General features: G+C 47.4%; 1 protein-coding gene across 1 annotated transcript in view; it reads left to right on the top strand.

Annotated features, from left to right (window-relative positions):
- slc1a4 (solute carrier family 1 member 4) overlaps nt 1–14395 on the top strand; it is a 131912-nt gene that overhangs the window by 82152 nt on the left and 35365 nt on the right. Inside the window, exons 2-3 of the mRNA XM_072507019.1 lie at nt 11246–11288; nt 14001–14078. Coding sequence (XP_072363120.1) covers nt 11246–11288; nt 14001–14078 — 121 coding nt within the window. The remainder of the gene's footprint in view (nt 1–11245; nt 11289–14000; nt 14079–14395) is intronic.

The following is a 14395-nucleotide window of genomic DNA, read 5'->3' as shown; positions in this document are numbered from 1 at the left end:
TCTCGGTCTCATTGTCTCGGTCTCGTTGTCTCGGTCTCGATGTCTCGGTCTCGTTGTCTCGGTCTCGTTGTCTCGGTCTCGTTGTCTCGATGTCTCAGTCTCGATGTCTCGGTCTCGATGTCTCGGTCTCGGTGTCTCGGTCTCGGTCTCGATGTCTCAGTCTCGATGTCTCGGTCTCGATGTCTCGGTCTCGTTGTCTCGGTCTCGTTGTCTCGATGTCTCAGTCTCGATGTCTCCGTCTCGATGTCTCGGTCTCGTTGTCTCGGTCTCGATGTCTCGGTCTCGATGTCTCGGTCTCGATGTCTCGATCTCGTTGTCTCGGTCTCGTTGTCTCGGTCTCGATGTCTCGGTCTTGATGTCTCGGTCTCGATGTCTCGGTCTCGATGTCTCGGTCTCGTTGTCTCGGTCTCGTTGTCTCTGTCTCGTTGTCTCGGTCTCGATGTCTCGGTCTCGATGTCTCGGTCTCGATGTCTCGGTCTCGTTGTTTCGGTCTCGTTGTCTCGGTCTCGATGTCCTGGTCTCGATGTCTCGGTCTCGTTGTCTCGGTCTCGATGTCTCGGTCTCGATGTCTCGGTCTCGTTGTCTCGGTCTCGATGTCTCGGTCTCGATGTCTCGGTGTCTCGGTCTCGATGTCTCGGTCTCTGTGTCTCGGTCTCGATGTCTCGGTCTCGATGTCTCGGTCTCGTTGTCTCGGTCTCGTTGTTTCGGTCTCGTTGTCTCGGTCTCGATGTCCTGGTCTCGATGTCTCGGTCTCGATGTCTCGGTCTCGATGTCTCGGTCTCGATGTCTCGGTCTCGATGTCTCGGTCTCGATGTCTCGGTCTCGGTGTCTCGGTCTCGTTGTCTCGGTCTCGATGTCTCGGTCTCGATGTCTCGGTCTCGTTGCCTCGGTCTCGATGTCTCGGTCTCGATGTCTCGGTCTCGATGTCTCGGTCTCGTTGTCTCGGTGTCTCGGTCTCGATGTCTCTGTCTCGATGTCTCGGTCTCGATGTCTCGGTCTCGATGTCTCGGTCTCGTTGTCTCGGTCTCGTTGTTTCGGTCTCGTTGTCTCGGTCTCGATGTCCTGGTCTCGATGTCTCGGTCTCGTTGTCTCGGTCTCGGTGTCTCGGTCTCGATGTCTCGGTCTCGTTGCCTCGGTCTCGATGTCTCGGTCTCGATGTCTCGGTCTCGATGTCTCGGTCTCGGTGTCTCGGTCTCGATGTCTCGGTCTCGGTGTCTCGGTCTCGGTGTCTCGGTCTCGTTGTTTCGGTCTCGTTGTCTCGGTCTCGATGTCTCGTTGTCTCGTTGTTTCGGTCTCGTTGTCTCGGTCTCGATGTCCTGGTCTCGATGTCTCTGTCTCGATGTCGCTGTCTCGATGTCTCGGTCTCGATGTCTCGGTCTCGTTGTTTCGGTCTCGTTGTCTCGGTCTCGATGTCCTGGTCTCGATGTCTCTGTCTCGATGTCTCTGTCTCGATGTCTCGGTCTCGATGTCTCGGTCTCGATGTCTCGGTCTCGATGTCTCGGTCTCGTTGTTTCGGTCTCGTTGTCTCGGTCTCGATGTCCTGGTCTCGATGTCTCTGTCTCGATGTCTCTGTCTCGATGTCTCGGTCTCGATGTCTCGGTCTCGATGTCTCGGTCTCGATGTCTCGGTCTCGATGTCTCGGTCTCGGTGTCTCGGTCTCGGTGTCTCGGTCTCGGTGTCTCGGTCTCGATGTCTCGGTCTCGGTGTCTCGGTCTCGTTGTCTCGATGTCTCGGTCTCGATGTCTCGGTCTCGGTGTCTCGGTCTCGATGTCTCGGTCTCGATGTCTCGGTCTCGATGTCTCTGTCTCGATGTCTCTGTCTCGATGTCTCGGTCTCGATGTCTCGGTCTCGATGTCTCGGTCTCGATGTCTCGGTCTCGATGTCTCGGTCTCGATGTCTCGGTCTCGGTGTCTCGGTCTCGGTGTCTCGGTCTCGGTGTCTCGGTCTCGGTGTCTCGGTCTCATTGTCTCGGTCTCGATGTCTCGGTCTCGGTGTCTCGGTCTCGATGTCTCGGTCTCGATGTCTCGGTCTCGGTGTCTCGGTCTCGATGTCTCGGTCTCGATGTCTCGGTGTCTCGGTCTCGGTGTCTCGGTCTCGTTGTCTCGATGTCTCGGTCTCGATGTCTCGGTCTCGGTGTCTCGGTCTCGGTGTCTCGGTCTCGTTGTCTCGATCTCTCGGTCTCGATGTCTCGGTCTCGGTGTCTCGGTCTCGTTGTCTCGGTCTCGATGTCTCGGTCTCGATGTCTCGGTCTCGTTGTCTCGGTCTCGTTGTCTCGGTCTCGATGTCTCGGTCTCGATGTCTCGGTCTCGTTGTCTCGGTCTCGTTGTCTCGGTCTCGATGTCTCGGTCTCGTTGTCTCGGTCTCGATGTCTCGGTCTCGATGTCTCGGTCTCGATGTCTCGGTCTCGTTGTCTCGGTCTCGGTCTCGTTGTCTCCGTCTCGATGTCTCGTTGTCTTGGTCTCGATGTCTCGGTCTCGTTGTCTCGGTCTCGATGTCTCGGTCTCGATGTCTCGGTCTCGTTGTCTCGGTCTCAATGTCTTGGTCTCGTTGTCTCGGTCTCGATGTCTCGGTCTCGATGTCTCGGTCTCGGTCTCGATGTCTCGGTCTCGGTCTCGATGTCTCGGTCTCGTTGTCTCGGTCTCGATGTCTCGGTCTCGGTGTCTCGGTCTCGGTCTCGATGTCTCGGTCTCGTTGTCTCGGTCTCGATGTCTCGATGTCTCGGTCTCGATGTCTCGGTCTCGTTGTCTCGGTCTCGATGTCTCGGTCTCGTTGTCTCGGTCTCGTTGTCTCGGTCTCGATGTCTCGGTCTCGTTGTCTCGGTCTCGGTGTCTCGGTCTCGTTGTCTCGGTCTCGATGTCTCGGTCTCGTTGTCTCGGTCTCGATGTCTCGGTCTCGGTGTGTCGGTCGCGATGTCTCGGTCTCGATGTCTCTGTCTCGATGTCTCGGTCTCGGTGTGTCGGTCGCGATGTCTCGGTCTCGATGTCTCTGTCTCGATGTCTCGGTCTCGATGTCTCGGTCTCGTTGTTTCGGTCTCGTTGTCTCGGTCTCGATGTCCTGGTCTCGATGTCTCTGTCTCGATGTCTCTGTCTCGATGTCTCGGTCTCGATGTCTCGGTCTCGATGTCTCGGTGTCTCGGTCTCGATGTCTCTGTCTCGGTCTTGATGTCTCGGTCTCGTTGTCTCGGTCTCGATGTCTCGGTCTCGATGTCTCGGTCTCGTTGTCTCGGTCTCGATGTCTCGGTCTCGATGTCTCGGTCTCGTTGTCTCGGTCTCGATGTCTCGGTCTCGATGTCTCGGTCTCGTTGTCTCGGTCTCGTTGTCTTGGTCTCGATGTCTCGGTCTCGTTGTCTCGGTCTCGATGTCTCGGTCTCGTTGTCTCGGTCTCGTTGTCTCGGTCTCGATGTCTCGGTCTCGTTGTCTCGGTCTCGATGTCTCGGTCTCGTTGTCTCGGTCTCGTTGTCTCGGTCTCGATGTCTCGGTCTCGTTGTCTCGGTCTCGATGTCTCGGTCTCGTTGTCTCGGTCTCGATGTCTCGGTCTCGTTGTCTCGGTCTCGATGTCTCGGTCTCGTTGTCTCGGTCTCGTTGTCTCGGTCTCGGTCTCGTTGTCTCGGTCTCGATGTCTCGGTCTCGATGTCTCGGTCTCGATGTCTCGGTCTCGATGTCTCGGTCTCGATGTCTCGGTCTCGTTGTCTCGGTCTCGATGTCTCGGACTCGGTCTCGTTGTATCGGTCTCGATGTCTCGGTCTCGTTGTCTCGGTCTCGATGTCTCGGTCTCGTTGTCTCGGTCTCGATGTCTCGGTCTCGTTGTCTCGGTCTCGATGTCTCGGTCTCGTTGTCTCGGTCTCGATGTCTCAGTCTCGTTGTCTCGGTCTCGTTGTCTCCGTCTCGTTGTCTCCGTCTCGATGTCTCGTTGTCTTGGTCTCGATATCTCGGTCTCGTTGTCTCTGTCTCGATGTCTCAGTGTCTCGGTCTCGATGTCACGGTCTCGATGTCTCGGTCTCGATGTCTCGTTCTCGATGTCTCGGTCTCGTTGTCTCGGTCTCGATGTCTCGGTCTCGATGTCTCGGTCTCGTTGTCTCGTTGTCTTGGTCTCGTTGTCTCGGTCTCGATGTCTCTGTGTCGGTCTTGATGTCTCGGTCTCGTTGTCTCGGTCTCGATGTCTCGGTCTCGATGTCTCGGTCTCGTTGTCTCGGTCTCGATGTCTCGGTCTCGATGTCTCGGTCTCGTTGTCTCGGTCTCGTTGTCTCGGTCTCGATGTCTCGGTCTCGTTGTCTCGGTCTCGGTGTCTCGGTCTCGATGTCTCGTTGTCTCGATGTCTCGGTCTCGTTGTCTCGGTCTCGATGTCTCGGTCTCGTTGTCTCGGTCTCGATGTCTCGGTCTCGTTGTCTCGGTCTCGTTGTCTCGGTCTCGATGTCTCGGTCTCGTTGTCTCGGTCTCGGTCTCGTTGTCTCCGTCTCGATGTCTCGTTGTCTTGGTCTCGATATCTCGGTCTCGTTGTCTCTGTCTCGATGTCTCAGTGTCTCGGTCTCGATGTCACGGTCTCGATGTCTCGGTCTCGATGTCTCGTTCTCGATGTCTCGGTCTCGTTGTCTCGGTCTCGATGTCTCGGTCTCGATGTCTCGGTCTCGTTGTCTCGTTGTCTCGGTCTCGTTGTCTCGGTCTCGGTCTCGTTGTCTCGGTCTCGTTGTCTCGGTCTCGATGTCTCTGTCTCGATGTCTCTGTCTCGATGTCTCGGTCTCGATGTCTCGGTCTCGATCTCGTTGTCTCGGTCTCGATGTCTCGGTCTCGATGTCTCGGTCTCGATCTCGTTGTCTCGGTTTCGATCTCTCGGCCTCGTTGTCTCGGTCTCGTTGTCTCGGTCTCGTTGTCTCGGTCTTGTCTCGGTCTCGTTGTCTCGGTCTCGATGTCTCGGTCTCGTTGTCTCGGTCTCGATGTCTCGGTCTCGATGACTCGGTCTCGTTGTCTCGGTCTCGATGTCTCGGTCTCGTTGTCTCGGTCTCGATGTCTCGGTCTCGTTGTCTCGGTCTCGTTGTCTCGGTCTCGTTGTCTCGGTCTCGATGTCTCGGTCTCGTTGTCTCGGTCTCGTTGTCTCGGTCTCGTTGTCTCGGTCTCGATGTCTCGGTCTCGTTGTCTCGGTCTCAATGTCTTGGTCTCGTTGTCTCGGTCTCGATGTCTCGGTCTCGATGTCTCGGTCTCGGTCTCGATGTCTCGGTCTCTGTGTCTCGGTCTCGATGTCTCGGTTTCTGTGTCTCGGACTCAATGTCTCGATCTCAGTGTCTCAGTCTCATTGTCTCGGTCTCGATGTCTCGGTCTCGTAGTTGCTCGTCCAGATCGATGCCCAATTATGATGGAATTACAGAATGGACACCTCTGGGTATCCATGATGAAAATGCTGCAAAGAGCTCCGTGTGGTGGCCCGGGCTCAATACATCAAGAATCTGGTGATGCCGTGCTCCTTGTGCCAAGGGAACCAGAGGCTCCCACCTTCGCCCGCTTTGCACCCATGGGAATGGCCAGGAAGACCATGGGTATGGGTGCACTTGGACTTCGCTGGCCCATTCTTGGGATCTCTGTTCCGTATTATGGTTGACGCCCACTTGAAACGGTTAGAACTCACATGTCCTTTGACTCCTCATGCAACAACAGAAAAACACTGGCAAAGTTTCAATAGCCACGACATACCAGGGAACCTCATATCAAATAATGGTACCCCGTTACCAGTGGAGAATTTCAGGCATTCATGAAGCCGAATGGTATTGAACACATTCGAATGGCACCAAACAATCATTGTCTGATTGCTTGGCCGAATGGGCACTTCAAACATTCAAAACCAGAATGAAGACACTGCCTGCTGTTTCCTGGATATGATATTGGCCCGGTTCCTCTTTGATTATAGAACCATGTCTCACATGACGCTGGGAGTCGCACCAGCAGAAGTGTTAATGGGACAATGACCAGGCTCAACTTGCTGTTTTCAATGTGCGGGACTTTGGAGATGGCTCCCAATGGATCCCAGGAGTCGTGCTGATAAAGACTGGACCAGTCCAGTGGAGACGAGTTCAGCAGAAGCGACCCCCTTGATGCCCGTTGCGACTACCTCTGGCAAGGGGACTCAGCTGGGGCTTGTTAGCAGAACCGTTAAATGTAGGTTCCAGGCCCTGACCGGTTGTTCCCGATAGTCCTGGGCGAGGGCATTCCTCAGTTTGAAATAAATCACCTTGGCCTTTCACTCTGCGTCTCCTGGAATTATTACATTCCTGAACGGCATTGGTGGAAACATTTGTTATCATGGTGCAGGATATTCGCCTGCCAGTTGGACAGACAGTGAAGGACCCACACTACCTCTTTTCAGGAAGCTCCACTGAACTACCAGCCAACCAGTCAGTGGCAAGGGCAGTGACGGGCCTTCCCCAATCAAGACCTCGGGGTGGAGACCTGCTGACCAATCAAAGACTGGTTGCTCTTGTGCTCAACAGCACCCCTGGGGGGGGCCGTGCCTGCGGTTGGAAGAACAGGCACTGGAGTCCCGAGATCACAGAGCTGCCCAGGCCTGAGGGAGGAATTTGGGGTGGGTTTTTGTGGCGTGTGTGGGTTGTGGGGAGAGGGGTGAAGGAGATTTGGCAGCAAGGGCAGAGGAGTGGCTCCACCATCTAGTCTGCTGATCAGGCACTGAGTGCCCTTGATTGAGAGACTCCCAGAGTTGAGAAGCAGCCTGCTCAGGTTTATTTATCATGCACATCACATGGCAACAGGCTCATCTGCAGCTGGGTTAATACCAGCGGCAGCAGGATGAGGCCTTTCAATGGTCATTAATTGGCCATATAAGTTGGTGGCGGGGCAGGAAGGTCAACTCTGGGCCTTCCTGACAGAACTTAATTTGTTTGGAGGTGGGAATTCAGAAGGGCTCCAGGACACCGTCGTCCTACCTAATTAAATGTCAATCCCGTCTTCAAGCTCACCGCCAGAGAGAGCAGAGGATTCTGCCCATGGTCAGCGTCCTTAAACAACTCAGTGAGAACCTAATTGGCTCCCACATTATTGCTAGTAATCACTTCTCATTAACAAGATCCATTTGATCAGACTGGCTGAGAGGATTGTTATGAATGACTGAACATGTTCACACTCAGTGACCGTGCTTCAGAAACACTTTCATCTGTGACCAGATGTCAGTTCATTCACCTTCAATATGTTAACAGTTGTTGGTGGGTGGTGAATTTTGAAAGCTGGGGAGGGCTAGGGAGACGAGATAATGGTCTCTATCATTAGTGAAAACTCTGATCAAAGGGCAGTCATGAACTCTGTAACAAACTGGGGAGCCTGAAAATTGATTTGGCAATCTTCAGTCTGCTGATTCAGTGCACCTAGTTGTTCAACCTTAATGCAATTGATCTAAAAACAACAGAGTCAGAAGATTGTCAGTGGTCTCCATGGTTAGAGAGCGGTTTGACATTAGCAATTTTGTGCCCATAATGTCAAATGTAAATTATAACCCAAATGTTTTAAAGTTGAAAATGTGCCGTTTGACGTGAGTCCATTAGGCTAGATCTGTAGCTGGAATTTAGATCTTTCAACTTATGGAATATTCAGGATGATCTGGCAAAATCTCAATTTGAAAAATATCATGCTTGTTTTCAAAACCCACCGTGACCTCCCCTCTCCCAGCCGCACAACTCTTCAGACCTTTCCGCTTTCCTCATTGCCGCCTCTTGTACATCCCTGATTTTAATCGTTCCAATATTGGTGGCTGGGCCCTCAGCTCTGGAATTCCCTTCCAAAACATCTCCATTTCCTCTCCTCCTTTACCAGGGGCTGGTTTAGCACACTGGGGTAAATAGCTGGCTTGTGATGCAGCACGGGTTCAATTCCCGTACCAGCCTCCCCGAACAGGCGCTGGAATGTGGCGACTAGGGGCTTTTCACACTAACTTAATTGAAGCCTACTTGTGACAATAAGTGATTATTATTATTATTATTATTAAGATATTTCTTCATGAGCAAGTTTTTGGTCACCTGCCCTAATATCTCCTTATGGAATTCAGTGTCACATGTTTGATAGTCACTCCTGCGAAGCACCATGGGATGGTTTGTTACATTTAGGATGCTATATTAATACAAGTTGTTGTTATAATCATAACGTTTCCATTGGCTGATAAAAGGCCAATGAAACCAAACGGCTGTAATCACACCTTGAGTGTTTTTGAAGATACACCAACTATGTCTCGGACCACTATTCAGTAGAGTAACCCCTTCCACCACTTGTAGTATCACTATATATTTCCTCTCCTAAAGAAAGTTGGGCACCATGTGCTAATCCTGAGCCAGGGAAAATATAGTAACCGTTTGGTCAGTTAACTGACCAAACCGTGCTGCCCGATAGAATCAGTAATGATGGAAAGGTGCAGTCTAACAGTAATACAGTCAGTAGTAATGGAAAGATGTACATTAACAGTGATAGAGTCAGTAATGATGGAAAGGTGCAGTCTAACAGTAACAGAGTCAGTAATAATGCAAAGATGAACATTAACAGTGATAGAGTCAGTAATGATGGAAAGGTGAAGTTTAACAGTGATAGTGCCAGTAATAATAGAAAAGTGCACGTTAACAGTAATAGTCAGTAATGATGGAAAGGTGCAGTTTAACAGTAATAGAGTCAGTAATAATGGAAAGGTGGAGTTTAGCAGTGATTCAGTCAGTAATAAAGGAAAGGTGCAGTTTAACAGTGATAGTATCAGTAATATTGGAAAGGTGCAGTTTCACAGTAATAATGGAAAGGTGCAGTTTAACAGTGATAGTGTCAGTAATCATGGAAAGATGCAGTTTAACAGTGATAGTGTCAGTAATCATTGAATAGTGCAGTTTAACAGCAATAGTGTCAGCAATAACAAAAAGGTGCAGTTTAACAGTGATAGTGTCAGTAATCATGGAAAGATGCAGTTTAACAGTGATGGTGTCAGTCATCATGGAATAGTGCAGTTTAACAGCAATAGGGTCAGTAATAATGAAAAGGTGCAGCTTAACAGTGATAGTGTCAGTTATAAGGAAAAGGTGCCGTTTAGTAGTGATAGAGTCAGTAATAACGGAAAGGTGCAGTTTAACAGCAGTTGGAGTCAGCAATAATGGAAAAGTGCAGTTTAACAGTGATAGAGTCAGTAATAATAGAAAGATGCAGTTTAACAGTGATAGAGTCAGTAATAATGGAAAGATGCAGTTTAACAGTGATAGAGTCAGTAATAATAGAAAGATGCAGTTTAACAGTGATAGAGTCAGTAATAATAGAAAGATGCAGTTTAATAGTGATAGAGTCAGTAATAACGGAAAGGTGCAGTTTAACAGCAGTTGGAGTCAGCAATAATGGAAAAGTGCAGTTTAACAGTGATAGAGTCAGTAATAATGGAAAGATGCAGTTTAACAGTGATAGGGTTAGTAATAATGGAAAGATGCAGTTTAATAGTGATAGAGTCAGTGAGAATAGAACTGTGCAGTTTAACAGTGATAGAGTCAGTAATAATAGAAAGATGCAGTTTAATAGTGATAGAGTCAGTAATAATAGAAAGGTGCAGTTTAACAGTGATAGAGTCAGTAATAATAGAAAGATGCAGTTTAATAGTGATAGTGTCAGTAATAATAGAAAGATGCAGTTTAACAGTGATAGGGTTAGTAATAATGGAAAGATGCAGTTTAATAGTGATAGAGTCAGTAATAATAGAAAGATGCAGTTTAACAGTGATAGAGTCAGTAATAATAGAAAGATGCAGTTTAATAGTGATAGAGTCAGTAATAATAGAAAGATGCAGTTTAATAGTGATAGAGTCAGTAATAATAGAAAGATGCAGTTTAACAGTGATAGAGTCAGTAATAATAGAAAGATGCAGTTTAACATTGATAGAGTCAGTAATAATAGAAAGGTGCCGTTTAATAGTGATAGAGTCAGTAATAATAGAAAGATTCAGTTTAACAGTGATAGAGTCAGTAATCAGGGAAAGGTGCCGTTTAATAGTGATAGAGTCAGTAATAATAGAAATTTGCAGTTTAATAGTGATAGAGTCAGTAATAATAGAAAGACACAGTTTAATAGTGTTAGAGTCAGTAATAATGGAAAGGTGCAGTTTAACAGTGATAGAGTCAGTAATAATAGAAAGATGGAGTTTAATAGTGATAGACTCAGTAATAATAGATGGAGTTTAATAGTGATAGGGTCGGTAATAACGGATAGGTGCAGTTTCACAGTAGTTGGAGTCAGCAATAATGGAAAGGTACAGGTTAATAGTGATAGTGTCAGCAATAATAGAAAGATGCAGTTTAACAGTGATAAAGTCAGTAATAATAGAAAGATGCAGTTTAATAGTGATATAGTCAGTAATAACGGAAAGGTGCAGTTTAACAGTAGTTGGAGTCAGCAATAATGGAAAGGTGCAGTTTAATAGTGATTGTGTCAGTAATATTTTTTTGCTGCCTGATGGGATATCGTGTCTTCTTTACCACTTATTGCACTATAACTAACTCTTTTTTAGAAAAATCTTTTTATTGGCATTTTCCAAATTTATAAACAGATACATACATTCTTTGCCGCGTTAATTTATTGTATTGTACAGAAAAGTTTATCCTGTCCTTCCCTTAATTTACTCTATGTACATTTTGCTGCCCTCTGGCTCGGCTTGCGGTCCCTCCCGCACACCCCCTCTTCCCCCCTTGGGAAGTGAAAGCTAGGGCGTCGGCCCTCTCCCCATGTGTAGCTCTGGCTGCTCCAATACCCCAAAGATTGCCACAATTGGGCATGGCTTCACCCTCACCCCCACAACCTTGGACATTGCCTCGGAGAAGGCTGTCCAGAACCCAGCAAGTTTCTTGAGGGTGTGCTTGGCCGGGCCCCTCTGACACCGTATCCATAACTAACTCTATACTCTGGTGCCTCTCTGCATTCCTCATACTGACTTAATGTCTCCTACATGTTTGAAGGCAGAAAGACGAGCAAAATGAGGGATGACAGTGCTATCTGTTACCTCAGTGAGTTGTTATAACCTCCTTGCCAGAGGGAAGGTCACCGCAGCACTCGTTACCCACTTGGAAGTTGCTGGTATCCCATTTGTCTAATTAGTTTGGCCGCTTCACCTTTGGCCTTGTGCTGCTTTGAATGCATCAGAGGCTGAGGCTGATGTTTGACAGCTTCCTAACTTCCTACTGTTTATTCTTCTCTGTGTTAAGTTTATGAATGGATCACTGAGAAACTGTGTGTTTTCTTTGTTGCAGAAACCTGGTTCCATCAAATCTAATTGCTGCAGCTTTCCGATCGGTGAGCTTCACTCTGTTAAAACATGCAAATAAATTCAAAGAACAAAGAACATTATAGCACTGGAACAGACTCTTTGGCCCACTTCGCCTTTAGACTTACTACTTATGTGGTGATATGCATCACTGTAAATACACAAGGGGTTAATGTAAATACACTACGACTAAGTAAACACTAGAGGGAGCATCAGAGACATCATGACATGCAGACATACAGCTAATGAACACATAGAATAGGACACGACCAATGGGCAGTAAAGACACTCATAGATGACACTACCATAAAGGGGCATTACACAACCCATATATAAGGACAGGGCACACATGCTGTGACTCTTTCAACAGGCGACACTTAGAGAATAGGACAGGGGCAGATCAGAAGCATCACACCCACCATGTTGCTTAGAGCAGACTAGTTAGTTAGACTGAGTTACTATAGCAAGATTAGCAGGGGTGTCAAACTCATAGAGCACTGTGCTAATGGTTCAATAAATCACATTGAACTTACTTCAAAGTCTGGAGTATCTTTTGGTCAAAGCTGCATCGAGTTGCAGCCTGTGTTGTCCCAGAGTACATAACACAACAACTTATTGCCCAAACGAGCTGTATCTCTCCATTCCCCGTCCATGTGTCCATCAAGATACAACTTAAATATTGCTATTGTGCCTGCCTCCACCACCTCCACTGGCAACGTGTTCCAGGCACCCACCACCCTCTGTGTAAAAAACTTTCCCCGCACATCTCCCCTAAACTTTCCCCCTCTCACCTTGCACCTGTTCCCCCTTTTAATTGAGTCGTCCACCCTGGGAAAAAGCTTCTGACTATTCACCCTGTCTATACCTCTCGTAATCTTGTAGACCTCAATCAGGTCTCCCCTCCGCCTCCACCTTTCCAACGAAAACAATCCGAGTTTCTTCAACCTCTCCTCAGAGCTAACACCCGCCAGACCAGGCAACATCCTGATAAACCTTCTTTACACCCTCTCCAAAGCATCCACGACCTTCTGGTAGCGTGGCAACCAGAACTGTACACAATATTCCAAATGTGACCTACCTAAAGTTTTGTACAACTGAAACATGACCTGCCAACTCTTGTACAATGTCCCGGCCAATGAAGGCAAGCATGCCATATGTCTTCTTGATCACCTTATCCACCTGCATTGCCGCTTTCATGGAACTATGGACCTGAATGCCCAGATCCCTTGGTATGTCAATGCCACTAAGGGCTCTGCTATTTACTGTAGAATTCACACCTGAATTTTATCTTTCAAAATGCATCACCTTGCATTTGTTCAGATTGAACTCCATCCGCCATTTCTCTGCCCAATCGCCAATCTATCTATATTCTGCTGTATTCTCTGACAGTCCCCTTCACTATCTGCAACTCCACCTATCTTAGTGTCAATTGCAAATTTGTTAATCAAACATCTACATTTTGCTCCAGATCATTTGTATATATTACAAACAACAATGGTCCCAGCAGTGATCTCTGTAGAACACCAATTCAACGTCATAGGAAAATTAAAGAACAAGTAACTCTTAAAAAACAAGTATATCTGTGATTGGACAACACTTCCTAAACAATCCCGATTGAGCTAAGCATTATTTAAGATCATCAGTTGGACGGGCGGCACGGTGGTGCACTGCTGCCTCACGGCGCTTAGAACCCGGGTTCATCCCGGCCCAGGGTCACTGTCCATGCAGAGTTTGCACATTCTCTCCGTGTTTGCATGAGTCTCACCCCCACAACACAAAAAGATGTGCAGGGTAGCTGAATTGGTCACACTAAATTTCACCGTAATTGGACAAAAAATAATTGGATACTCTATATAAAATAAGGATTATCAGTTGGGCTTGCAGTGTGGCTAACTTATACATGCTGGAAGCCACATATGTTCACACACGGGTCCCTCCTTTTCAGAGAGAAGCAACATGTCCATACACTGTGCCTTTTTTCAAATAAACAAAATCTTAGAGTCAGCCATTCCCTAGTTCATTCCCCATGGCAATGCCTTGACCAATCAGAGTTGATCTAACTGGTTTGAATTTAAACATAAATGCGGCAGTTAACTGCTCCCTGGTGCATTCTCCATGGCAATGCCTCTACCAATCAGAGTCCACTTGTCAACCAATCAGCATTATGTTCTCCCGCAGTATAAATTGTTGTTCCCTTTACTATTGATATTCTTACAAACTGTTCTGATGAGTGCCAATGGAAAAGCTTGTTCTTTTTAAAAAAAATAAATGCTGTAACTTTATTTTAAACTCTGGGTTTCACTAGTCCACAAACTAAATTTTAGATTTTGGTGACATTTCTCACAAGTGCACGGTTTTTAATTCGAAGATGGAATCTTTGCTAAGCGTCTATAAAAGGTTGGGACAGGGCATGTCAACTTTTCAAAATAACACTAGAAGAAGACTTCCTCTGCAGGGTGAATTAAATTGCAGTAATAATTTTTAAACTTTTAAATAATGAACAAATGAAAATGATCACATTTTGGTGCTATTATAATGTCTACTGTTAAAAGTGACCTCAATATGATGAGCGCAAGAACTCACCGAGTGAAATTATACCTATTTTATTTGCTTTTTGTGGTGTCACCTGGATGCTCCAGTTGGTATTTTGATGTACCTGGTGGAATGCATTTTGCTGAATGTGCTGGTATTTGTATTGATCTATGAGGTGGGACAAGTCTAACGCAAGCTTCATTTTACAGTATGCAACAGATTACAAATGGGTGTTAACAGCTGTTCCTGGTGAAAATGTAACATCTGGAAACACTACATATGAAAAGGTAAGAGATGTTAGAACTTAGTTAGCTAGGTAGCAAGGGATAGAAACAGAGCCTGGTCTTAACATACCTATAAGCTTTAATTGGCAGAAATACACATTACAAGCATGCACCTCTGAACCCACAATCACAGTTTCATTCTGCTCCTAGATATAAGATCACAAGTGAATCCCCTGTTAACGTCCACCACCTGAATGCAACTTAAACACCCAATTAATATACAATTTGAATATTGGAAAGCCAAAGAATGGAACTTCCTGATTGGCTGTGGTGTGTATTGTGCTGGATCTTAAACTTTCAGGTGTGAATTGAACAAAGGT

Source organism: Scyliorhinus torazame, chromosome 1 (genome assembly GCF_047496885.1).
Source record: "Scyliorhinus torazame isolate Kashiwa2021f chromosome 1, sScyTor2.1, whole genome shotgun sequence".
In the NCBI taxonomy this organism is placed as follows: domain Eukaryota; kingdom Metazoa; phylum Chordata; class Chondrichthyes; order Carcharhiniformes; family Scyliorhinidae; genus Scyliorhinus; species Scyliorhinus torazame.
The sequence above is the reverse complement of the archived record's forward strand: the minus strand, read 5'-3'. Positions and strand labels throughout refer to the sequence as shown.